This window comes from Pogona vitticeps, chromosome 2 (assembly GCF_051106095.1).
Source record: "Pogona vitticeps strain Pit_001003342236 chromosome 2, PviZW2.1, whole genome shotgun sequence".
In the NCBI taxonomy this organism is placed as follows: domain Eukaryota; kingdom Metazoa; phylum Chordata; class Lepidosauria; order Squamata; family Agamidae; genus Pogona; species Pogona vitticeps.
In genome coordinates this window covers 149,292,694-149,320,236 of record NC_135784.1, presented here as the reverse complement: position 1 = coordinate 149,320,236, position 27,543 = coordinate 149,292,694, and the positions used below count along the sequence as shown (strand labels likewise).

Here is a 27,543-nt window from a genome sequence, read left to right as displayed (position 1 = left end):
CCGACACACAGGTGGGCAGGCGGGCAGTTCCTCCCTCTCCGCCTTTCCCTCGCTGCGTCTTTCCAGCTCAGGCTGACTGTCCTGCTGCACTACAGCTTTCTGGCTCCAGGAGTTGCTGATCCGCCTGCTCTGCCTGCCTCCTCTTTTGTGCATTCTAGCACAGCATTGTGGGAGGTGCAGGACCTTCACTGGGCCGCATTAGGAGCCGACTTGGGCCGCATGCTGGACAAGCCTGATCTACACAGTCAGTCTGTTAAAGACATTATGAGTCATAGGGCTTTTTCTGTGAATTAAAAGCCAAACGTTTACAAGTACCATCATGTCAAACCTATTCATGTGATCATAAAAGTTTTCCTAATTATCCAAATACCAACCCTAATACTTCTTAGTCACTGCCAATATTCCCTTAGGGAATATTGCCAGTTCTTGTCGAGTGCCACTAGGGCGATAGCCAATCCCAGGTATGTAGGGCAGCTTTAGTGAGTGGAATTAGAACATGTTCTATGTTTTGTTTAATTGTTGTCTTTTCAAGAAAAGTAAGAACTGTGGCATATGTTGGAGCTTGGAAGTGGAGAATAAAATATAATGTTATTGGTACAATTGTTATTTTAGACCTGTAGTGCCTATTTAAGTGTGACAAGTAACTTTACTTATTATCCCTAAAATGTTGTATGGGGGGAGATTTTTGACCATATTTTAATTTTTATATTTTTATGTATATTATTTTTTTCTTAAATCACAAGTAATACAACATGTTTCCCCCCCAGTAATGAATGTTTGTCTGTTTAATTTTACCCCACTACACTTGGCTACAAATAGCAAAACAACATAGACATGTAAATTCAAATAGGTGTACTATAATTGAGGCTTACTTCATTAAAGTGCATTGCAGCTAAGTAAGCCAATTTGAATCAATGTAGTTTACAGAGGATTGACTCACCAAATCCCTACTGATTCACTGGGCCTACTCTGGTGCACCTTAATATACTAAGCAACTTAGTTTCTCCCAGTGTGTTAATTTTATGATAAAATTATGATAATTTAAAAGATGCCTTCAAAATATGGTAGAGGATTTAAGACATAATATGCAGAGACATAATGGTTTCCTATAGGCAGAGGACTCGGACAGGGGTGCATTTTATCCCTTTACCTCTTTAATCTTTATGCAGAACATAATATATGTAAAGCTGGACTAGATTCAGATGACAAAGGAGTGAAAATTACTGGAAGAAACATCAATAATTTAATACAAACAGATGACACAATTTTACTGACAGAAGGTAGTAATGACTTGAAATGACTTTTAGTGAAAATGAAAGAAGAAAGTGCCAAAGTAGGACTGCAGTTGAACATTAAGAAGCGAAAGATTGTGACTACAGGAGAAATACACAACTTTAATTATGATAATCAAGAAATGGAAATTGTTAAAAAAAATTGTATAACTTGGTGCAGTCATCAATCCAAGTTGAGACTTGGAAGAGCAGTAATGAAGGGTTAGAAAAAAAAATCATGATATGTAACAGTGTGTCATTGGAGACCCAGACCCAGAACATCCACTCTCTTGATTTTTCCCTCACCATATAGGAGTGTGAAAGCTGGACAGTAAAAAAATCTGACAGGAAAATAATTGATTTGTTGTTGTTGTTGAAATATGGTGCTGGAAGAGAGCTTGGCAGGTACTCTGGACTGCCAGAAAGACAAACAAGTGGGTCCTAGAGCAACTAATTTTTCAACTATCCCTGGAGGGGGAAATGATGAAACTGAGGCTGTTCTGCTGATTCTCTGCTGAAGATGAGAAGGCAAGATTCTCTGGAAAAGACAATAATGCTGGGAAACGTTGAAGGCATCAGGAAAAGAAGAAGACCAAACATGAAATGGACTGACTCAGGAAGCCATAGCCTTGAGTTTACAAGAGTGGAGACAGCTCATTCATAAGGTTACCATAACTTGGAGGTGACTTGATGGCATGTAGCAACAACAGTGGTGAATTAACAAAAAAATGAAGTACAGTGGTGCCCCGGATAGCGACGATAATCCATTCCGAATATATCGTCGCTATCCGGAAACATCGCTATACGGAAATAAAAACCCCATAGGAAAGCTTTAAACTCTGTTTAATGCGTTCCTATGGGGGATAAACTCACCGCTAAGCGGGAATCCTCCATAGGGCTGCCATTTTTGCCACCTCGGTAAGTGAGGAATCAGCATGAAAACGCTGCGGGCGGCCATTTTCTTGATGCGGTGGTCATTTTGGAACTGCCGCTCAGCTGTGCGAAAATGGGGCCTTTGGGAGGACCGCGAGGGAGAGCTCCTGAAGCGCCTGTGGCTTTTTCGGCCAGTTGACCGGCGTGCACTTGTGAAGGAGCGTGTGGAGGCCTCCCCCATGGTCCTTCCGAAGCCCCCACCAGTCAGCTGGGGGAAAATGGGGCCTATGGGGAAAAATCGCAAAGCGATTTTCCCCCATAGGGAACATCACAATGCAATTGCTTTTGCAATCGCAGAATCCGCATCGCTATGCGGATTCGTCGTTAAACGGGGCGCCCGTTAAGCGAGGCACCACTGTACAACAAAATTGGAATCTAGTAAGTTTAACTGTCGCATGGTCCGCAGAGGCTCACATGGATTATACAAAAATAAGCATTATTTCCCATTTTACTGTAAGTTTTGTTTAATTTTGATAAATACAATTTGATTTTATGGTTTATTATTTATATTTTGAATTACATATATATGGGGCACCAAAATCTTTTAAGTGCTTAGGGCCTCTAAGGGTCTTAATCTGACCCTGCTTCCAGTTTATTTTAATAAGCTGTGGAATTCCATGTGAGCAGATAATTCTCCATGTGGATCCATAGATTATTTGCATATATTATAATAGAGATTTTTCTATAAGTTTCTGTGTTAAAAGAAGTCACATTTTCTTTTTTATTCCTTACACAAATAATTCACTTTGTGAAACAGCCACAAAGCCCTTATATAACAAACGTTTCCATGGCTTTTTAGCTCGTTCTAGTTTCCTTCCTCACTTCATTTCACTTATAAAATTTTTTGTTCACCTGTTCTTTTATTAAAACAAAGGTTTGCCACTAAAGAACCTGTTAATCACCTTTGTTGGTGATGGAACTCTGACAGAGCTATCAGAAGAAATGCAGTATGTTTGGCTTTGACAAGTGAAGGATTTGGGGGTCATTTTGAAGCAAAAGGCATTGAGGTGCATATCAGTCCAGAGACTGATAGAAAACTTACCGTACCTCAGATTCCCCCCCCTTATGAGTCTTCCAAGAGTGTGCACTCCATTTCACTGTTAAAAAACTGGATCAGAGAAAGCAATCTTTGAGAAACACGAGGCAAAATAATTCTTTAAATCTGATATTTTAAGACTTTGGAGTTGTTTCAAATGGTGACCCTTTCTGAAGTTTTCTAGGTGGTTTACCATTCCCATAAGTGGTTTACCATTCCCATCTTCTGGGGGAATCCTGGGACTGTGCAGCTTGACCAAGGCCACACAGGCTGGCTCTTAGAAGCGTCTAAAAGTCACTTATGCGTGATGACTCCTCCATGACAGAGCCATGAATTTTGTATCTCACTATGTGAGTCCTATATGATAGGGCTGATAGATGTAGTTTATAAGGATGCCCTGTCTTAGGTCTTTTTCCAAGGAGAGCCTGTTAAAAGCCTGGGAAATTGTTGTATGGAAATTTGCTCTGGTTTGCAACACTGTAAAGCATTGCAAGGAACAAGACCTCTGGTCTTTAGATACTCCTCTTTACATTTAATGTGGAAATGGTGAAATTGATAATGTTCGTATCTGGCCATGCCTACTTCTCTTGCCTTCAGCCCCACCTACTGCTAGAATTTGGCCCTTTCCCAAATTGGAATTAAACCCTGAAGCCAAAACAATTCTCCACACCAGTTTCAGAGAAAGTTGCATCAGTGTGGGACTCCAACTAATGCAATTTCATATTTCTTGAGACCAAAAAATTAAAAACTGATTTCATGGACACAGAATGATACTCCACCAACAACATTATTGAGAATGCCCTATCAATGTAGCATTTTTTCCACTCAGTTTAAGAATTAATTGAGAGAAAATGCAATTAATTAGAAAGGTTTATCTTGCTTTTTCCATTTCTTGTATCAATAAATCAAATGAAATGCTCTTTTCCATAACTCTTGCACTTCATTCATATTGTCAGAGTAAAGCTTATCTCATTTACATTTTAAAGTACCTTTCAAAGTATAGGATATTTGGACTGGAAAGCAAAACATTGCACTTCCTTGTTCTCTGCCCAATACAAAGCACGTCCAAGGTCAGGTACAGTGTAGACTTTCAACAGTAAGCATATCATTTAAATGCTGAGTTGGTTGAAATAAAAGCTGTCTTTTCAGCAGTGATGCACATCAGTTCTGACACTGAGAGAAGGGAATTCATGCTTATTTCTCTTACAGTTTAGCTTTTAGCCATTTGTCACTGGAGAAAAATGTATCAACTGCTTTTATAATGCCGAACTTTAGTGTTTTTTTTAATATATATTTTTATGACAGACTTCTTAAGTTTCATCCCATATGTTCTCAAAACAGGAATCTCTTGGTTGTGAGTTGCATATTTTTAAGGTTAAAACATTAAAGTGTGTTCCCATTTTATAAAAAAAACTGTTGAGCAATTACAATTAGTGCAGTAAGCCCCTTTTGCTGAATCATGACTTTTGAACCTTAATCCTATGTTTAATTTTCAAAAGATGCTACATTATGCTCCCAGGAAAAGCTGTCAAATGCTGCTTATTATGTTTTAAAGTGTGTCTTGCTTGAAAAGAAGACTTGCATATTAATTGCAGAAGTGGGCACACAGGTTTCTAGATCAGGTTTTCACTCAGATGCACATATTTCTGTACTTCCCGCTCCCAGTATTTTGAATTATTTGCAGTATTGGGCACATCTTCAAACTGCGCTAAAATTGTGGTGCATCCAAAGCAGGTTTCATCAGCAATACTAATAAAGGAATCACCTCTCCTGCATTTGTATTGTGTAAAGACCACATGGTTTTCTTTGGGTTTGGGGGGGGCTGTAAAGGATACCAGATAAGCCACCCCCACACCACCAAGGAGGCAGCATGAGCTGCTAACATCAGCCAAGCAGGACTGCAAACTGAAGAAAACATCTGTTTAATGGTGCTAGGTAGCATTATTAATTTGGCTTTAATTGGCTTCTCTTGCCTGGTAGGTAAACAAATTCTGACCTCAGTTTTCCTATGAAGGCTGCCATAGTTCTGTATTGCCTTTTCCCTAGGCCCCAGCCAAACATGAACCTTCTGTTTCACAAGCAGGTCATTGGTGGAGGGGGGAAGTATATACAGATTATTTGGTGGCTCATTGTTTGAAGAGCTGGGTAGAAAATTCCAGTCCATTGTTGCCAGGGGTGAAACCACCACCACCCTAAAGTCCATTTGCAGCTGGTGTACACCTGAGGTGAAACCCATGGCACAATATGTTTTCAATGTACACTCATAAGAATATTAGGATGGGAAGACTTTTTTCACCCTTCAGGATAAAATTATGTTCAGTAGTGAGACTCTCATTGGTCACTATTATTCAGACATTTTTAAAATAAAATGGAATAAGATACAATGTACAAAACGTTAAAATAGTTATAAACTATCAAATTTGAATTCTTTCAGTCTGTGACACCAGACATGGTGGACAAAGCACTTGATCCCTGTTGGGCCATCACCTCCTCCCTTGACCCTTGCCCGGCCTGGCTAATCAAAGCAGCCAGGCCTATAACAATGGAATGGGCCACAGTGATAATTAGTGGGTCTCTCCAGGAGGGCAAGGTTCCCCTGTCCCTCAAGGAGACACTCATTAGGCCCATCAGGAAGAAACCAAATTTGGCAGCAGGCGATATTGGCAATTATAGGCCCATTGCCAATGTTTCTTTCCTTAGCAAAGTGGTGGAGAGGGTGGTGGCTGATCAGCTGTAGGCTCTTTTGGATAAAACCAATGAGCTGGATCCGTTCCAGTCGGGCTTCAGGCCGCATCATGGCACAGAAACAGCACTGGTCGCACTGATGGATGACCTGTTGAGGGAGGCTGACTGGGACAAAATGTCCTTGTTGGTCCTCCTCGATATCTCAGTGGACTTCGATAACATTGACCACGGTATCCTCCTGGGGAGGCTCTCCGAGCTGGGAATCCATCTGGTGCTCACCTGGTTCCGATCCTTCTTAGAGGACCGTCCCCAGAGAGTACAGCTTGGGGAGAGCGTTTCGGCCCCGTGGAGTCTCAATTGTGGGGTTCTGCAGAGCTCGATCATCTCCCCAATGCTGTTTAATATCTATATGAGGCCACTGGGTGGGGTCATCAGGGGGTGTGGGACTTTGTGCCATTAATATGCTGATGACACCCAGCTCTACATCTCCTTTTCACCTACCTCAGTGGATGCTGTTCTGTCCCTTCAGCGCTGTCTGGAGGCTGTGCTGCAATGGATGCAGCTGAATGGGTTGAGGTTGAACCTGGACACAACGGAGGTCTTGAGGGTGGGTGGCCCCTCCCTCGGCAGTTTTGGAAACTCCCTCTCTTTTTTGGGGGGGTGACTCTCACCACAAAGAGTGTGGTGCGCAGCTTGGGGATACATCTGGACCCGGCGCTTACCATGGAAACCCAGGTGGCATCCATGGTCCGCTCCGCCTATTTCTATCTGTGGTGGAATGCCCAGCTGTGATCCTGTCTTGATGGCAGGGCTATCACTACTCTTATCCATGCGCTTGTAATCTCGAGATTAGACTACTGTAATGCACTCTACGTGGGGCTACCTTTGAGATTGATGTGGAAGCTTCAAATGGTGCAGAATGTGGCGGCCAGACTCCTTAGTGGGGTGAGAAAGTACCAGCATATCTCTCCCACTCTGGCTGCCTTGCATTGGCTGCTTCTGCATTGACTTCAAAGTGTTGATGATGACATATAAAGCCCTAAACGGTTTAGGACCTTGATACTTGGCAGATCGCCTTCTCCCACCTAGATCTACCTGAATCACTCGCCATAGCCAAGAGGGATGGTTGAGGGGCCTGACGCCGAGAGAGGCCAGGAAAGAAAGAACAAGAAACCGGGCCTTCTCGGCAGTGGCCCCTCGGCTCTGGAATAACCTCCCATCAGTGATTCGCCTGGCTCCCTCGCTGGGTGTTTTTAAGAGCCAATTAAAAACTTGGCTCTTTAGACAGGCCTTCCTTCCTGTCAATACTTGATTTTATTTTTATTATAATTTTCTGTTTTCCGATCTTGAGCATTACTTAGCATTACTAATTACTATTGTTTGGAATTGTTTTTAACTGTTTTAGCTTACAGTGTTTAATGGAACCCGCCCAGAGTAGACTTTGTCTAAAAAGGGCGGGATAAAAATCTTAAACAGAAATAGATAGATAGATAGATAGATAGATAGATAGATAGATAGATAGATAGATAGATAGATAGATAGATAGATAGATAGATAGATAGATAGATAGATAGATAGATAGATAGATAGATAGATAGATAGATAGATAGATCCCACATAGTAAATATATGAAATGGTATTACTAGTTAATATAACACAACTTTCCATAAATCAGCTTGAGTGGCTTGGGGGTTGCTAAGAGAATCAGTATGATATTGCAATACATAATAAAAGGGTTTTATAAAAGAAGTGTAGATCATCATGATGGTGATGATGATGATGATGCCACATTTATCCCAACAAGGGACCCAACGTGGCTCACAACATTAAAATTCACACAATTAAAAAAAATAAGTTAAATATTAAAAGATAAACAATATTAAATTAAAAGGTTAGAACATTAAAACAAGGAAAGATTAAAATTATTTGCTGAAATGGGATTCAGGGATTCAGTTGTAATTGTTAAAAACCTGCCTGAAGAGATGGGTTTTTAGCTTTTTTGGCAAGGATAACAGGGAAGGGGCCATCCTGATCTCCCGAGGGAGAGCGTTCAATAACCTGGGAGCAGCCACAGAGAAGGCCCTCTCCCGTGTCCCCATCAGCTGTGCTTGTGCTGGCAATGGGACCAAGAGGAGGGCCTCCTCTGCTGATCTTAATCCCTGAAAAGGCACATATAGGGAGATACAGTCCTTCAGATAGCTATACTGAAGTTCTCTGCTGTGAGAGGACAGTAAGTTTTTCCATCAAAGCTAATTTTCATACCTTTGATTCCCAGTCATTGAAATTTCTGCAGCTGTCTTCCAGTATTGAGCAACTGTTCGTCCAGCTGCTACACAGACAAAAGTAATGAGCTCTTTGTGGTGTACTAGTGCATTGGAATCTAAGAATATATTCATTAATCCCCAATGCTGGACTTACAGCCATACTTTGTGATGTTATATTTCTATTTTTTTCCAAACTGCTTGACCCAGAAATTATTTATTCTAGGGCAGTGCCATCAGGAATGCAAATATGTACCAATTTCTTTACAGCCAACAACTTGGGTCAAAATTTTTGTTTATATGATTCAATTTCAATGCAGTATAATACCATCAGTGTGCCATTTTGAGGCAATGCGCTCTTACTATAGTTTTGATTGATTTCAAGTTTCTTACTCCACAACCTTTTCCAGTCTTCATCTCTGATAGTCTTTCCAACATCTATCTCCTAGCCATCTTTGAGCCAACTTATATTACCGTATAGAGTGTAAATTTAGACTGAGTAGATCTTAGCACTCAGGCCCAATTTATATGGTGTTCATTATTAGTGTCACATTGACTCGGGAATGTAAAAAATTGTGTGGATTTGAAAAACACATTGTTGGCAGGTCTGTATGGTACAGCCATTTTGTTGTACAATGTGGAGGAAAAAAACACAAAGAAATAAAGGTTGGGACTTTTAGTATTTTCTCTGGTCCCTTTATCTCCAAAGTGACCAAAGAAAGTACTCACTGTCATGACCTACATTCCTTTGTCAGTGTGTTATATGTATAGTGAACAGAGGTTTTGTAGTGGGCTTCCTTTTTAACACAATCATATAAGACATACAGTATACAACAGTATGAATCTGGGAAAATCTCAAGCTCTCAGTACTGATTAAAGTTTTTTGGCATAGGAATATGTCAAAGGTTTTATAACATTAATAGTTTAAAGTTAACTCTTGGCATTACTTCAAACCAATTATGCAAGATCTGTCACAAGTACCTGTTTTATCTTATCTGAATGGCTATTTTATCCTGTAAATGATTTAGGTCTACACTATTTGTTTGTTGTCTAAAAAGAGATAGAAGAGAGATTGTTCATTCTTTATGCTGCAGGGTTGTTCTTAGTTTCTTTTGGCTGACTTAACTGGCACAAGGAGCAAGAAGTGCCAGTGTGCCATAAGCTCTCAGATGCTCCATTCAGCATGCCTTAAGTGGGAGTTGAGACCTATCCATGGTGTTTCAAGTTTTGGCTGATATGCAACTCATTGTAAACACCTCCACCTGCTAGTAGTTAATCTCAGGATCTCTTATTTAGAGACAGTTTTACTCTTACACCTAAAAGTTTTACTTCTTTAACGTGGTTCTCTATGAATCCACACAGATGGGTTAAACAGCGCCTGCGCTGGTTCCTCTCGGAATTTTCCAGAGCTATGAGGGAAAAGATACAATGTTTGAGTTGCCCTGCACTGCGCAAGTGCAGCCCGCCAAAAATCCCCAGTTCCATTTATCCGCCCGCGGAGTTGGAACCTCTCGGTTAGAGCTCTTGAGATTTTACTCTCCATTCGCTATTTTCGGATTTTTTGGACTTGACCTGGCTTGCCTATCGTCTATCCGCATCTCCGTTGCCCTGAATTCGGACCGGCTGACCTTCCCTTGCCTCTGGCGTGCTTATTGCAAGTACTTTCGCTTTCCGCTTGATCCTGATTGAGGCCTATTACCTCCTGCTGAGGCGCCACGCGCCAGCAGGATTTCTTCAATTACTGACTTTCTCTACCGTTCTTTCACCGCTTGGCTTATGTCAGCGAAAAAAGGACCTTTCCGCCGCTGTTCTGCTTGCTCCGGGAAGCTCCCCTTCCAGGACCATCATTCCCTCTGCCTTTTCTGTCTGGGCGAGACCCATTCGCCCGCCACTTGCAAGCATTGCAAGGAATTCACCAAGGCGACCTTAAAATCTCGTCAGCAACGCCTCAAGTATTTTCTGTGGAATCGCACTCTGTCAGCTTCGCAACCTTCGGACATGGAATCTGTCCAGTCGGTCTCCACTGTTCGTTCGGAGGTGACCTTGGTCTCCTCTTCCCCTCCTTCGACATCTAAGGAGGTCTCCAAGAAGTCTTCCAAAGGAAAATCTAAGAAGTTGCCTGCCGGCAAAAAGTCTTCCTCTGAGGTACCTTCTTCTTCATCCTCGGCACCGACGAAGAAAGGATCATCCAAGCCTGCGCCGAAGGCTAAGGCAAAGACCAAGGAAATTACCCTGGTCGTACCACCTGTTTCGGCATCAGTGCCTTCTCCATTCCTCGAGGAGTCTTCTCGGGACTGGGATTCGTTCTCCGACTTGGGCGCCCCCATTCCACCTCGCCAACCGCCACCGGTGGATCTGGGCAAGTCGCCTACGGTTAGCCAGCTCGACAAGCTCGTTGCCGGCGCCGAGAGCATACCGCTCAGCCCGATACTTACCGGGCGAACCACCCGATCCCCTTCACTCCTGTCGGAGTCGGGGCGTTCGGTATCTCCTCGTCCTCCACGGGGTCGACCTACCCAACCGATCGAAGAACCGGTCCCTCGGCGCCCAGCTTCTCACTCCGCCGACGACGAACCGCTGCCGAAGAAGCCCCGCCGTCGACACAAGCACCGTCGAGGCCACCGACGCCGAAGGGACTCCTCACCGTCCGACTCAGATTACAGTCGGGGTCGGAAGAGGTCCCACCGGAGACGGCGAAGAAGAGATTCGTCCACCGAGTCCTCTTCGACCTCGAGAGAAAGGAGACATAGGAGAAAGAGAACCAAGTACTCCTATTCCTCGTCCTCTCGCTCCCGGTCTCCACGTCGAAGCCCTCTCCCGAAGAGACCTGTGGATAAGGGCTCCAAGAAACCATCGGCGCCGAAAGACGCTCCTCTCGTCCCTCCTGATGCGCCACTGCAACCTCAGGATGGGATTCCTCCGTGCCCGAAAACGGCACCCTCGGGCTCAGGAATACCTCCCCCTCCTTCTTCCTATCCTTCCGAGGAAGACCATGCCAAGGAGGATTCCTCCGACGTCGAAGACGACAACGAGTCTGAGGTCTCCCTAGACGTCCCTATTCCGGGGGAGCCTTTACCTCCAGAGGCAGCTAACCTTAAACCATCTTCTCCGTCGGAAGATTTTTCCTCCTACACTCAGATGGTTGCCCGTATGGCCCAAGCTCTAAAGCTAGCTGTCGAACAGTCTCCAAGAAGGGAAGAGAATTTGATCTTTGGAGACATTGAAGCGGAGAGGACACATCCAGTTAGTCTGTCCTTCATCCCAGAACTGATGGATCTCATTAAGGAATTCTGGGAGCATCCTGCCAATGCTACCACTATCTCCAAAAGGACTGAAAATCTGTACAGAATACACGGAGAAAATACATCTTTTCTTCTCATGCATCCTGCTCCTAATTCCTTGATAGTGGAGTCTAGTTCTACTAAGACTCCAGCGAAAGGCCACCCTACACCAACCAACAAAGAGGGAAGGAAGCTTGAGATCCTGGCACGTCGCATGTATTCTATGACAACTTTCACCTTACGTGCTGTCAATTATCTGGTTGCTATGGGGGCCTACCAAAAACAACTTTGGTCTAGGGTTCTCCCGGCCCTTCAAACTGCGCCAGAAGATATAAGACAACTCTGTTTGGATACACACGCTGAGGCCCTTACAGTGTCCAAATATCAACGACTTGCCGCCCGCCATGTCGCGGAAGCCATTTCTAAGAACTTTGCCTCCCTCATCACCTTGAGGAGACATGCTTGGCTGCGTTCAGCTAACATCGTGGAGGACATTAAAACCAGGGTGGAAAACCTCCCCTTCGATGCTTCTGGTCTTTTCAGCCAAAACACCGATGAAAACCTGGAAAGTTTGCACAAGAGTAAAAAGACAGCCAAGTCCTACTCAGTGCAACCTCAAACTAAACAGTTTAAACCACAGTGGCACCCTAAGTACACTTCCACTTCCTATCAACAGCCATCCACCAGCACTTACCGTTCTTATGGAGGCACCTCTTCTCAGCGTCCTCCTCAGGTCCCATCCTCTTCCTCTGTAGCTTTCAGACCACAGCCACCTCGTAGAAAGCAGTCCTTCAAGACGTCTGCAAGGAAACAAAAACAGTACCTTTGACTCCCCGACTGTTCTACTGCCGTCCTCCCACACCACCCGCCTTTCTCCTTACCTTCACAACTGGACCCTCATTACCAACGACATCTGGGTCCTCAACATTATCACCTCCGGTTACCGCCTGGAGTTTACCAGGTTGCCTCCTCTAGGACATGTCAACCCTACATCATTCGATCCGATCCTAGAGGAGGAAATCCTGACTCTTCTTCAGAAAGGAGCTATCCAGAAGGTACCGTCAGAGGATGTCCTCGACGGTTTTTACTCCCGATACTTTCTGGTTCCGAAGAAGGACGGGGGTCTTCGCCCCATCCTCGACCTGAGAAGCCTCAACAAGTTTCTCAAGGTACGCAAGTTCAAGATGGTGACCTTGGAGTCCATCATTCATCTTCTGAGGCAGGGAGACTGGTTTGTGGTCCTGGATCTGAAAGACGCATATTTCCATGTCACCATACACGAAAACCACAGGAAATATCTGCGTCTCCTCTTCAACAACATCATCTATCAGTTTGTGGCCCTGCCCTTCGGCCTTTCCACAGCGCCCAGGACTTTCACCAAGTGCATGGCTCCGGTGGCAGCATACCTGCGCCTTCAGGGGATCCAGGTGTTTCCCTACATCGACGACTGGCTGATTGTCTCGACATCCAGACACCAGGCCTTAAAGGACACTCAGTATGTTCTCCAGACATTACAATCACTGGGCCTTTCTGTCAATCACGAAAAGTCCAAGCTGAATCCCTCTCAGGTAGTGGACTACATCGGAGCGAGGCTGAACTCAGTACACGCCCGGATGTTCATGCCCCCAGAACGCATCCAAAAGCTAAGAAGAGCCATAAAAAAGTTCAGGCCACGGGCAAGGGTAAAAGCAAGCCTTGCACAACATCTGCTAGGCCTCATGGCTTCTACCACAGCGACCTTGTCCCATGCTCGCCTCAAGATGCGTTCACTTCAAATTTGGCTGCTGTCCCTCTTCAATCCACTCCTCGACAGTCAAAACAAGCTCCTTACTGTCACCCAGGAGTTGGCACAGCAGCTGCAATGGTGGACTTTCCGTCCTCACCTGTTGGTCGGCCGTCCTTTCCACCCTGTTCATCTGTCAACTCAAGTCACTACAGACGCGAGTCCGCAAGGCTGGGGCGCCCACTGCGAGGGTCATCAGATCAACGCTCTGTGGTCCCCTCGGGAGACAAAATTGCACATAAACCACCTGGAGCTGTTAGCCATCATAAAGGCTCTGAAGTCCTTCCTACCTCTTGTGAGAGGCAGGGCGATTCAGCTCGTCACGGACAACACCACAGCGATGTTCTACGTGAACAAGCAGGGGGGAACAAGGTCAAAGTCCCTCCTGTTCCTGTCAATACATCTCTGGGAGTGGTGCTACCAGGAACACATCTACCCGGTAGCCATCCACATAGCCACCACAGACAACATCGTTGCAGACGAGCTCAGTCGCCGCTCCACTCAAAATCACGAATGGGAGCTGGACTCACATATATTTCAGGAACTCTGCCACAGGTGGGGAACTCCAACAGTCGACATGTTCGCCAAGGACTCCAACAAGAAGTGTCCCCGCTACGCGTCCAGGGCAGGACGCGGCCCGGGATCGTTGGGGGATGCTTTCATGATCCCATGGCGCACAGGCCTTCTTTATATGTTTCCTCCCATACCATTGGTTCAGAGGTCAGTAGTCAGGGCCCTCCAGCTGCAAGCAGAAGCAATCTTGATTGCACCTTGGTGGCCCAGACAACCTTGGTTCTCTCTACTTCTGCAGACAGCAATCGACAAGGTGAAGCTTCCCCTCGTCCCACACCTAATAACTCAGGACTCGGGGTCGATCTTCCACCCCGACCTGGACTCCCTCCAATTGACAGCGTGGAGGATATCCCATCCATAATGGAAGTTCTAGACAAGGCAAGAAAGCCTTCTACCATCCGCCTCTATCAACACAAGTGGCAAGGCTTTCTCAAATTTACTACAGACCGGGGCTTACAAGCATCTCCTGTCTCCTTATCTACATTGCTACTGTATCTCAGACACCTGTTTGATCTTGGTTTAACCAAGTCTACCTTAAAGGTGTACACCTCAGCCATTGTTACTTTCCAACCCAAGGGATCTCAATCCTCCAGATGGTTCTCCCATCCAACGGTGAAAGCTTTCTTCAGAGGTCTGACCAACATGAGACCCCCTGTGCGACGACCATTACCTCAGTGGTCTTTACAAACAGTACTGCACTCACTGGTTCGTCCCCCCTTCGAGCCTATGGCAACCTGTGACTTAAAGTTTTTATCCCTCAAAACTTTGTTCCTTGTGGCAATCACTTCTGCCCGTAGGGCTAGTGAGTTGGCGGCTCTTCGGGCTGATGCTCCCTACCTCCAATTTTTCAAGGATAAAGTGGTGTTATACCCAGATGTTTCTTTCCTCCCCAAGGTGGTGTCGGACTTTCATGTCAACCAACCTCTGTTGCTACCTACTCTTTTCTCTGAACCCTCTTCAGATGTTGAACGAACGCTCCACTGTCTGGACGTTCGTCGTGCATTATCCTTTTACATCTCAAGGACCAAGGACTTCAGGAAAGTCCAGAGACTGTTCTTGTGTTACTATGGCCAACGTAAAGGGACTGCTGCTTCGACGTCGACCCTGTCCAGATGGTTGGTTTCCACCATTTCGTTGGCCTATGAATTGCAGCACAAACCTCTCCCGGAAAACCTGCGTGCTCATTCTACACGAGCTGTTGCCACATCCACGGCCCTGCTGCGTGGGGTAGACATCCCCGATATATGTAGAGCAGCTACCTGGTCCAGTGTATCAACATTCATCAAACACTACAGGCTGGACCTCAGGGCTAAGAATGAGACCAGATTCGGGAGGGCTATCCTTACATCACTGCTGCAGTGACGGCCCACCATCCTGTAAGTAGCTTGGTAGTCACCCATCTGTGTGGATTCATAGAGAACCACGTTAAAGAAGAACAGGTTACTTACCTGTAAACATGGTTCTTTAAGTGGATTCTCTATGAATACACACGACCCGCCCAACCTCCCCACGTGTCCGTCACTGCTGACTGAGTTCCAACTCTCTCTATGTGCGGGCACATGGAACTGGGGATTTTTGGCGGGCTGCACTTGCGCAGTGCAGGGCAACTCAAACATTGTATCTTTTCCCTCATAGCTCTGGAAAATTCCGAGAGGAACCAGCGCAGGCGCTGTTTAACCCATCTGTGTGTATTCATAGAGAATCCACTTAAAGAACCATGTTTACAGGTAAGTAACCTGTTCTTTTAGAACATAAGAGGTTGTCTTATTCCAAATCTGATCATTTATCTGTCTGACTCAGTATTGTCTACATTGCAGTCAGCCCTCAACGTATTCCCCCATGAGCCACACAGAAGGGGCAAACATTGTTACCTCTGACAAAGTATGAAGTATAAATAAATGTTTAAACTAGAAGCAGAAAAGGGAACCTCTGAGGTATAAAACAGAGAGGTGAAACAGAATTCACTTTCTAGCTCCCTTCAGCAAAAAAAGGAGCAGCAAGTCATACAGAGAGGTAGTGAACAGCTTTCTCTTTGAGCTCACAGGAGCTTTTAATGACTATTATTTTTACATGATCTGTCAGCAAAACAGTGTGCTTGGTTTTAGCTTCTAACATTGCTGTTGGTGCTGCTTTAAAAGGAATTAGCTCTTCAGAGAGGGATTAATAAATCTGCTCTTGTTGCAGATTCTTGAACCTAGCTGGTAACTGTCATGGAGGAATTTAGAAGATTCATGAATTCTGCTACTAAATGTTATGTTTATTCTGTTCCCCTTCTTATGGTCTCAAGAGTGTTCATGTCTGCTTTGCTTTGAAATTGTTCCAGGGCTTGCAAGATGAGATTGAAAACTATTGCAATCAGGTTCGCTCTGCAGAAAAGAGACTGCAACAGAAAGATCTGGAGAAAGAGGACCAGGTATAATCCATTTGCCTAACAATTTTCTGCCTTTTCTGCCCTTTCTCACTGAGCTTCTGTCCTTGAGCATGGACAAAGAATGTACAAATATGTATGAATATACATATACACACATATATGCATATACATATACTTATAAGGATTTTCTCTCCTGACTACTTACTTTCTTGTTGTGTTATTTTTTTGTTATTGTTGTTTAGCCATTAATTCGTGTCTGACTCTTCGTGACCCCATGGACCAGAGCATGCCAGGCCCTCCTGTCTTCCACTGCCTCCCAGAGTTGGGTCAAATTTACGTTGGTAGTTTCGCTGACACTGTCCAGCCATCTCATCCTCTGTCGTCCCCTTCTCCTCTTGCCTTCACACTTCCCAACATCAGGGTCTTTTCCAGGGATGCTGTATTATTAGGGTGCATCATATTTCTGTTTGGTTTTAATTTTTTGCCTGAACCCTGAGGAAAAGGTTTTACACAATGGGTTTTTGCTTGTTTTAATCATCTTAGGTTTTTAAAATGTACATATTATTTGTAAATGGCAGTATTGGCTGCAGTATATTTTCAAGCATTTATTCATGTGAGTATTTCAACAACTTTCAGAAAAGATCTGCTGCTCAACCTATAACTTTAATCTCATACTCTTATGTAATAAATTATTCTAAAAATGAATGATGATATGATCAGACATAGCACTAAACCATTCTCTTGAGTTACAGGGATGAGCAGGCATCAGTTCTGGCTACACGAACTGTCTGTCTGTCTGTCTGTCTGTCTGTCTGTCTGTCTGTCTGTCTGTCTGTCTGTCTGTCTGTCTGTCTGTCTGTCTGTTTAAAATATGTTTACCCTGCCTTTCTCCTTAAAAGGGCCCAAGGCAGCTTACATCATTAAAAGGCAACATTTTAAAACTAAAAACAATACATGTATAGGTGCTAAAAAGGATCAGACAATTACCACTCTGAGCAACAGTAAACAAAAGCAATACTACAAAACACATTCAAAACAAAATCCCACCCAGGCAGCCAGTTACACTGTCCTTTACTTAATGCTTGAGGAAACAAAGTTTAAAACTTCCATCTCTAGTTTTTCCCATTAAGTCTGAATATGGGAGAATTCTTCAAACAACTGACTGTTCACAAACTGGGATAGTAAAACATGACTTGAGTGAACTAACTACAGTTTGAAGAAATCATGGTGGCCTGTATTCTGCCATAATTAGAAGCTGCAGATCATTCAGATTGTAAATAGAAGCTTTTCATGTACTGCTTTCATGCTTAAAGGAAGGAAAGGGGAACACACAACCATAAGGAGTATGTTTGCTCATTAACTCAACACTAAAAAATGGTTTGCCATCAAGTTGGATACTTGAAGTATTAAAACACTTACTAGGAGCACACTCTTTTTGAATGGGCTTTTTCGTGGTTCCCATGTGAAGTGGAAACATCTCTGAAAAATGAACCCAAGCTGTTGGATTTGGACTGTGTCATACCTAATGATGCACAAATTTTATCTGAGTAGTTTCAACCGTGAAGGACTTGAGTCATTTAAAAAAGCTCCTTCTGTTCAGTGGGGGGCTGACTAAACTATCATGTGAGAAAGTGATTTAGATCTAGTATTTAAGATAGGAGAATATGTAAATAGGCTGGAGTACATAGCATTTTTTTTCCAAAATTGCATTCTTCCTTAACTGTTCCTACCAAAACCACCAGAAACTAACTAATCTTAACTAGAGAAGAGTAAAATTAAATATAAAGCTCTGTTATAATCTATCTGAACTGTCATTTTCTGAACTATTTCTAATTCATTAGTATTTAAAACATTTCTAGGAACTGCTGGATTGATCAGAGGTTTAATGAATTAATCAGTTACTTGCCCAGATAGTTGTTTCCATTGATCATTTTCCTGTGGCTGATAGGTGGGTCAAAGGACAGCTGTAGTAATTAACCTTTCAGTTTCATCCATCACTTAAAAGAACATAATGGTGAGCAGCTGTCTTGAAATGACAGGTCATCTCATTGTCAATCCTTAGTTAGAAGAGTCACAGATATACCAGCTCTGGGGCATGCCAATAATAATGGCCAGTTCTAGATCCGTAGATGAACCAGACATGATAATCAAGACACTTCCTTGTACTTTTTTTCTTATTTGTGCCAAATATTGTTGCCTCAATATTATATTTTACAAAGGTTCAAAATTTGCTTTGACACAATTACAAAATGCCATTGCCTGGGCTTTTACAAGTCTGCTTCAAGAGGAAAAAATGCAGGTTTAAATAGCTGCTGTTTTTCATTAAAAGGAAAAGTCTTGTGTTTTGATTCTATAACAACAACAAACAAATGAATGAGACATGAAACATTGTTGTGTTTTTAATTAAGAACACAAATCTGCTTCTCATTATTTCTTGTTGGGTGGTATCTTAGTTCTTCACGTTTGTCTTGTTTTTAGATTAGGCACGTTTCTATCTTTGTTCTCTTGTTTGATGTATTTATTCATTAGGGGGCAAACTACACATTACACTGTACTCAGATGTCATAGAAACCCTATGGCATATTATCTGTTGTCATATTTGTCCAGAATGTTGGTTAGGTTAAAATCATTGGTGAGAGAGTAGACTTGGAAAAGGAACAGAAGATGAGGGTTCTTCTTCGTGGCCTCTGTGAATGCACACAAATGGGTTGTTCTGCGCCTGCACTGAATGTCTAAGAAGAGTCTAGAGCTTAAAGACACATGATTAGTTGGACGTTCCCCCATGGAGCGCATGCTCCGCCCATCCTTGATTCCCCTCAGTTCCTTTTTTTCTGCTATGTCGTTTAGACCAATGGTCCCCAAGCTTGGGCTCTAGATGTTCTTGGACTACAACTCCCAGAAGCCTTCACCACCACCCTTGCTGGCCAGGATTTCAGGGAGTTGTAGTCTAGGAACATCTGGAGGCCCAAGGTTGGGGACCACTGGTTTAGACGTCCTCCAGAAGAATTGAGCGATTGTCAGTGAGCTTGAGATTCTATTTGATTCTAAATCAATCAGTACTTCAAATTCACCTTTTTTTATTTCCAATCATCGAATGGAAGTTCCCCTGTGAGTTTGTTCTATTTTTCACTAGCCGCGTTTTTGTTTCCTGCCCCCCGCTCTCAAGCCATTTCTCCCCTTTTTTCCTGCTCTTTGTGGCCTCTCCAGGCCCGTTTAAGTGGTGTGTTGTGTGTTCTAATAAAATACCATTAACAGATGGACACAGCCACTGTTTATTTTGCCTAGTTGAACAGCATCCCACCCACTCTTGTATGATGTGCAAGAGACTGACAAAGACAGCCCTCAAACTTCAGCTCCAAAGACTTCAGTCTTACCTGTGGGAGAAGTCTCTTAACCCTCCCTCGGCTTCAATGGAGGCCACACGATCTCCAGATCCTCCAGTAGAGTAGCAAATTCAATCTCACCCTGCTCCTGGTTCTGTGACTCCTTCTCTGCACCCTAAGGAGAAGTCTGACCAAACTAAAGCAACGTCAAAACCAAAATTGGCATCGATGTCGAAGACTTCGGCTCAAGCCTCGGAGTCATCTGGAAAGAAAAAAGACCAAACAACTTCTAAAAGGGCAAAACGGATCAAGTCTACCCAAATCGACCCTCCACGACCAGCTTTGCAATCTCCTATCATGGAGGAGTCTTCTAGAGATGCTCCAGGATCCACATCGGAGAGGGAAGAGCCACAATTACCATCGGCCCAAGCTCCAGTTTCAACTGGTAGTTTGTCGCCTCACACTGGCCTTTCTATGGCTGACCTTCTCTCCAGTCAGGCCTTGGCCCTTTCTAGCCCTTCATCAAGGCTGGCAATTGCAATAGAGCTGTTGGGCTCGGAGTAATCCCATTCTTCACCTAGGAAGCACCAAGAGAAGCACAAACATCTTCACCTCCTTGGTACATGCCTCTATACTGGGATTATTACCACTATCCCCAATCTCCACAATATCATCTTCGTGGTGAACGGAGGAATAGATACCATTACTACTATCCTTACTCTATGAGCCTAGAGTGGTCCTAGCCGCCTAGAGTGGTCCTCGATTGACCAGATAGGTGGGATACAAATAAAATAAATAAAATAAATACTTACTGGAAGAACCTCAGAATTAGTTTTACTATGACAAACCAAAATGAGTGAGATACACACTGCCCTATCAGTCCAGGTATTCACCATCACCATCTCCTCCTCCACCTCTGCATGGACACTGATCACAACAGTCCATGCCCGCTTATCCTGCAGCTCCGGTCCCACATAAACCGACCTTGAAGCGCTCGATCCTGACAGTCCAACACTCTCATTCCAAACAGTCAAAACAATCCTCCAAACACCAGTCTTCGGTCCAAGTCACCACTGCATACACAGGTCCCCATCCCTCAGCCAAACCAGAAAGATGTCTCTCACGTCCTTCACTTCAGCTTCAACCGCCATCTACCAGACCTTCACTGCCAAGACCCAAGGACCTATCAACATCTACATCATCATCTTCCATCCAGGAATTAGAATCAAAATCTTCACAGGGATCACCTTCTAATCTTCCCACATCCACTTTTGATGTTAATGAAAACCACCTTCCATCCCCGTCTGAAGACTTTACCTCTTATTCTCAATTGATTTCAAGAATGGCCAAATCACTTCAATTAGACATTGAAGAACCATCACTGTCCAAGACTGATTTGATTTTTTATGACATTAATCAAGAAAAATCTCCCCCACTCAGTCTTGCCTTCATCTCGGCCATGTTAGAACTGATTAAGGAATCATGGGATAAGCCTCTATCTTCTCAGCAAATCTCAAGAAGGACTGAGAATCATTACAAAACACATGGACCTGTCACCAGTTTCCTTACAAAGCACCCTACACCCAATTCTCTAATAGTAGAGTCTAATCAGTCTAGAGCACGAAACAAATCTTCAGTTGCCCCAACCAACAGAGAAGGCCAGAAGCTCGACATACTTGGCAGGTGAATTTACTCCCTTACATCATTTGTTCTGAGAGTCACAAATTACCCAGCGGCAATGGGAGCTTACCAATGCCAGTTGTGGAACAAGATCCTCCCCATACTGGAATTGGCTCCTGAATCTCTCAAATCTGAGGCGTTAACATCCATACTAAGGCCACGACACTAGCTAAGCAGCAGAGGATTGCAGCCCATCATACAGCAGTCGCAGCATCAAAATCATTAGCCACTTCCATAGCTTTATGTCGGCATGCATGGCTCAGATCGACTAGCCTGTCCAACGATGCAAAATCCAGAATAGAAGATCTCTCATTCAATGGCACTGGTCTTTTCAATCAGAAAACCGTCAAAGTCATGGAGAATCCTCACAAAATAAGAAAAACAGCACAATCCTACTGTACTCAGCAACCATTCAAATACCAACATCCTCAGTATCGACAACAGCAGTTTTATCAACTGCTCTGTCAACATCAATCATATCAACGATTTCAACCTTACAGACAGTACAAACCTTAATCAACAGACAAGCTATTTCAAGGCTAATGATCAGTGGGTTCTCTTTATTGTCAAATATGGTTATTTTATAGAGTTTCAGTCCCTTCCACCGACTGGAGAAGTTAAAACTACCCCATACTCTACAGTTCTTCAAGAAGTTTCTTCGCTTCTTCAGAAACATGCCATAATCTCAGTCCCTTCATTTGACCTGCATAATGGTTTTTATTCAAGATACTCCATAGTTCCCAAAAAAGATGAAGGACTCTGTCCCATCCTTGATCTCAGACACCTGAACAAATTCATTCAACCTTGACGATTCAGAATGTTGACTTTAGACACTATCATTCCTCTACTTTCACAGGGAGACTGGTTCATCGTGATCGTCCTCCAGGATGTATATTTCTATATTTCGATCCACCTATGTCATCACAGATTTCTGCGGTTCCGGCTTGACAACATCACATATGAATTTTGTTCTCTCCCATTTGGTCTATCCACGGCACCCTTCACGAAGTGCATGGCACCAGTCATAGCACATCTTCGGCTTCAGGGCATAAACATCTTTCCCTGTATAGATGACTGGTTGATAGTTGCAGCATCCTATCATGATGCCATCAGAGCCACCACCATCACACTCAACACACTTCAAGGTCTTGGACTCAAAGTGAACTTTACAAAATTGCACCTCGAACCAGCCCAAAGGGTTACTTACATTGGACTCCTTGCAAGCCAGAGCGTTCCTCGCACAAGAAAGAATCATAAAATTAAGGAACGCCATTCAAACCTTCCGACCTCGAGCTTCCATACTGGCCCATCACATCCAACATCTTCTTGGGCTCATAGCATCTGCAACCTCAGTGATTCAACATGCTCGACTCAAAATGATACAGTTCCAGTCATGGTACCTGTCACTATTCAATCCGATGATAGACTATCCATCCATGAGACTGACAGTAACACCAGAATTAGCTCGACAATTCACTTGGTGGACATCTCTGTCAAACCTACTCATAGGACAACCCTTTCTGCTCTTCCAACCGATGGTGCAAGTTACCACCAATGCCAGCCCGTCCAGCTGGGGAGCACACTCCCTTCACTACAAGACTCACAGCCTATGGACAAATCAAGAAAAACGACTACATATCAATCATCTTAAGCTTCTAGCGATTATCACAGCTTTCCGCGCTTTCCTTCCAATCATCAAGGGTTGTGTAGTACAGCTCACCACTGACAATACCATGGCTCTATACTATGTGAACAAGCAAGGAGGCACCCATTCTTTGAATGGTGTTACCAGCATCATATCTTCCTGATAGCAGTACACATTTCCACAGACGAGAACTACATTGCAGATCACCTTAGCCATCTGACATCGAGAACACACGAGTGGTCTCTGGATGATTCCATCTTTGATCGTCTTTGCCGTCAATGGGGTATGCCCACCATCTATGTCTTTGCTTTGAGAGTGAATGCCAAGTTCCACGTCTATTGCTCCTGAGCCAGGGCACATGAGAATTCCATCTGGGATGCGTTCATGATACAATGGAGCAAGGGATTACTCTACCTCTTCCCAGTACCACTCATTCAAACGAGGATCATCCAAATTCAACATTTCCACTCGAATGTGATCCTTATAGCTCCCTGGTGGCCGAGACAACCGTGGTTCACTCGCCTCAGGTAAATGTTGACGGACTCATTCTGACTCCCTCTGCTTCCCAACCTTCTGACACAGGATGGCAGGATGGTCTACCATTCAGACATTCCATCGCTGAATCTGACAGCTTGGAGGATACCCCCGCCTTGAAGCACGTCCTCGATCGAGCTCGGAAGCCTTCAGTCCAACTCCTCCCCTCTCTGTGTCATGGGTTTTTTTCTTAAATAACTCTTTTACCCAGCAGACAATTATCAGGAACTGAGGGGAATCTAGGATGGGCAGAGCATGCGCTCCATGGGGGAACGCCCCACTAATCATGTATCTTTACGCTCTAGAATCTTCCGAGACATTCAGCACAGGTGCAGAACAACCCATTTGTATGAATTCACAGAGGACCACTCAAAGAACTATGATTGCAGGTAGGTAACCTTTTTCAAGTACTTGTTTTCCTGAAGTTCTTTCAGTCATGCCAATTGGTCCTACTTCACAAAAAAGAACAATCTATGCTTCCCTACACAAGAATAATTTGATATGTTGAATATGCCATTTCCTCTACAAATAAACCTTTGCTACATTGAATCTTGACTGCACACACAACATGAACTTTCACCATGTGTGTTTACATGTGCTTGTGTATCAAAGAGAGAAAACTTTCTTAAAATTCTGTTACACTTATGAGAGACAGTCAAATTTTTTTAAAAAATGTAACCATTGCTAACAGTGTTACTGGAGCTATTCTCCAAACTGCTTCATATGATGTCCATTTTTAATGCATTATAACCTTGCTGTTTTTTTAATTTTGTAAGGCATTGGCTAGTACGGCATTGTTTGTATACCTACTTTGCTGAAAAGCAAGCCGTTGGTCCTCCAGATGTTGTTGGGCTGCAACTCCTATGAGCCATAGGAGTAGGAATCTAATAGCATCAGGGTGGGAGGGAACATAGGCTTTTTCTAGACCATTCAACTTGAATTCATTAAGCAAAACATGCATATTAACTGCTAAAGAGAAAATGTTCAGGGTTTATTAGGACATTTAAAGTTAAAACACAAGTTGCTCTTTTTAAAGCTCTGAATTATTAGCAGCCACAGTACCCATTTCAATTGCATTTATTTTTTATATCTGGTAGTATTCTATCTTAATTCCATTTTTAAAAAATTCAATTCATTGGCAAAATAAGCAAGACATTTCAGTGGCTTCAGGAAACTTGCATCACAGACCTCACCTAGAAGGTTTGTAACAATGTGGTATCCTTAAATGTCCCCCCCCAAAGGACACCTTTCCCTTTCTCATTCTGAGCTTTCATCCAGTGAAAAGGAGAAGAGAAGTTGAACAAATTATGAACATAGGAACTGTCTTATATTCAGCTTAGTATCATATGTTCTGACTAGCAGTCACATCTTCAATAAAGACATCTCCAAGGAAACATTTTTGTGAGGAAAAAGAACATCTAGGTTCAAGGTCAAGAGAAATAATGGGTGGCAAATAATCTTAAAGGCTGGGACTGAAAGCAGCTGAATCAAGAAGTTTCAGCTTTTGATTTGATATAAAGTTCAAATATATTTTCAGAACATTTTTTAACAATTTATTTTCACTTTGGGGTACTGCACTATTGTTATTTAGGTAATAAATGGAAGATCCAAAATGTAAACAACAGCCACCATCCTTTTGGGATTTTACTCTGTAGTAAGTAAAATCACATGGTTACAGCGGCAAATTTCCACTTCTTAACAAGGTACTGCTTGCATTCTGGTCACATGGCAAGGCACACAATTGACAGCTTGTTACTTAGCTGCAATTTGCCACTGCAGTTTGCACTATTACACTTACTCTTTAATAAAATTTCAATAGGATCCTGGCCAGTTAAATTATTAATTAAAACAGCACATAGTAAACAAAAATAAAATCAGTAGTAAAGCCAGGGGTCAGGAATTTGATTCCCCATTGTGCCTCCCAAGAGGGGGAAAAACCATTTCAAAGTTAAAATCCCAATCAAAATAGGAACTGATCACAGATTGTCAGTGGTCATATTGGCCAGTTCCATTTGGCAGTTTGCCTGGTCTCTTTTTTGGACTAACTAGACCATTTTCAAAGGCAGCGTAATCCAAACAAGTTACCAACAGCTAAATATATTCTCAAAGGCTTTCACGGCCAGGATCTGATGGTTGTTGTGAGTATTTGGGGCTCTTTGGCCATGTTCTGAAGACCAAAGAGCCCGAAAAACCCACAACAACCAACATCTAAATACCGTATTTTTCGCTCCATAAGACACACTTTCCCCCCAAATGGGGGGGGGGGGAGTATGTGCATCTTACAGAGTAAATACAGTTAAAAAATCGTTCAGCCACCACCACCCAGAAGCCTCCCACTGCCATGCTGGGAGGCCTCTGAACTGGCACCAGAGACTGCTTGCTGTTTGGACCTCACCATTCTGCACTGCTAGCTTTCCAGGATCTGCTTCCTGCAGCCCACCTGGAAAACCAGCAAGGCCAACAGGCCTATGGCAGCAGGCAGTGAAAACAGCCAAGGACCAAAGGGGAAAGGGTGATTTTAGAAAGACCAGGGGAAGTGAATAAATTTTACTCACTGTACCTTTTACTGAGTCAGTCATCTGAATGTCCTCATATGAGAATAAAAATTGCTCAAATTTTGTGTGTTCTCTACCTTTATTATATTTATTTGCCCATTCCTTAGTCCATCTTTCCAGTTGTACATAGTTCAACCATGAAATAGTCTTGTTTTGAAATACTTGTTTCATTTGATCTATCGATCTCATTTTATACAGCCAATCTTTCAGTCTAATCACTTTTTCTTCTTTAAATAAATCCATATACACCTTCATATTGGTAGGAAAATCTTCTATTTCTGTCACTAATCTAAATGGAGAGTATGATGAACATAAATTCTTTTTATACTTATACCATATATTTAACAGTGTCTTTAAAAAGGGATTATTAACTTGACTTATTTTGTCTTTCTTACCTTTAGCAAATAAATATTTTTCTATATTTCCTTGTAATTCTGATGATTCCATTTCCCACCAAATTAACCTTTCCGGATTATATATAATTTCACCAATAAACCTCAGTTGGTTAGCTAAATAATAGTTTCTTATATTTGGTAAACCTATACCACCTTTTTTTGTTGTTTTATACCAATACTTTTTATTTATTCTAGATTTCTTCCCTCCATTACAATATTTGTTAACTATTCCTTGCCAATATTTCAACTCATCCTCTGTTAACTGCATTGGTAACATTCTGAATAGAAAATTAATTTTTGGTAAAATTTTCATTTTTACCAATGCAATCTTTCCAAACCAAGATAATTTGAACTTATCATATTCTTGTAGTTTCTTATTAATTACTTCCTTTAGTTTGTTATAATTATAATCCTTTATCTTTTGAATATTTTTCGCTAAATCTATTCCTAAGTATTTAATTGTTTTACATATTTTAAAATCATGTTTTTCAGTAAACTTTTCTTGTTCTATTCTACTATAATTAAACAACATTAAGTCAGATTTTTGCCAGTTTATGTTTAATCCGGTTATTTTTCCAAATTTTTCTAAGTGTGTTTTAATTTTATCTATACATTCTAACGGGTTTTTCACTGTCAATAAGGAATCATCCGCAAATAAATTAATCTTTATCTTCTTTTCTCCTATACCTTCAATTAAATCATCGTTCCTAATTACATTTGCCAACATTTCAATAACCAGGCAAAACAGAACTGGAGAGAGAGGACAACCTTGCCTAGTACCTCGGCCAAGAGCTATTTGGTCTGTCATCCCATCATTAACTATTGCTACAGAGGTATTCTCTAAATATAATTGATCTATTATCCCCCTAAACTTTTTTCCAAAACCCCAACCCTTTAACAAAGTCTTTAACGTTGGCCATTCCACACAATCAAATGCTTTAAATATATCTAATGATAAAATGCCAGCCTTCAGTTTATTTTTTTCTATATTATGTATAGTATTCAAGACCCTCCTTGTTAAGTTTTCTATTTGCCTACCTTTCAAGAAACCATTCTGATCCTCTTTGATATATTTTATAATAAATTTATTAATTCTATTTGCAAGTATTGCTGTAAATATCTTTGCATCCTGATTTAGTAAAGAAATAGGCCTATATGAACTTGGGTCTGTTAGATCTTTATTAGGTTTTGGGATAAGAGTTATCAATGAATGTTTC

The 27,543-nt window shown here is 42.7% G+C and overlaps 2 protein-coding genes across 9 annotated transcripts in view; both read left to right on the top strand.

Annotated features, from left to right (window-relative positions):
• The window catches only part of CEP112 (centrosomal protein 112), a 455,788-nt gene that overhangs the window by 381,069 nt on the left and 47,176 nt on the right, over positions 1-27,543 (top strand). For all 8 annotated transcript variants that reach the window (XR_013541089.1, XR_013541088.1, XM_072990811.2 and 5 more), the window contains one exon: positions 16,147-16,236. Coding sequence is in view for 6 of the 8 variants with exons in the window: in XM_072990811.2 (XP_072846912.2) it covers positions 16,147-16,236 (90 nt within the window). In the remaining 2 variants the exon portion in view is untranslated. The remainder of the gene's footprint in view (positions 1-16,146; positions 16,237-27,543) is intronic.
• Positions 12,303-15,550, top strand: LOC144586318 (uncharacterized). The gene is made up of 2 exons (XM_078384356.1): positions 12,303-15,199; positions 15,459-15,550. Exon 1 carries the CDS (start codon positions 13,329-13,331, stop codon positions 15,183-15,185), a length of 1,857 nt encoding a protein of 618 aa, XP_078240482.1. The 5' UTR covers positions 12,303-13,328; the 3' UTR covers positions 15,186-15,199; positions 15,459-15,550.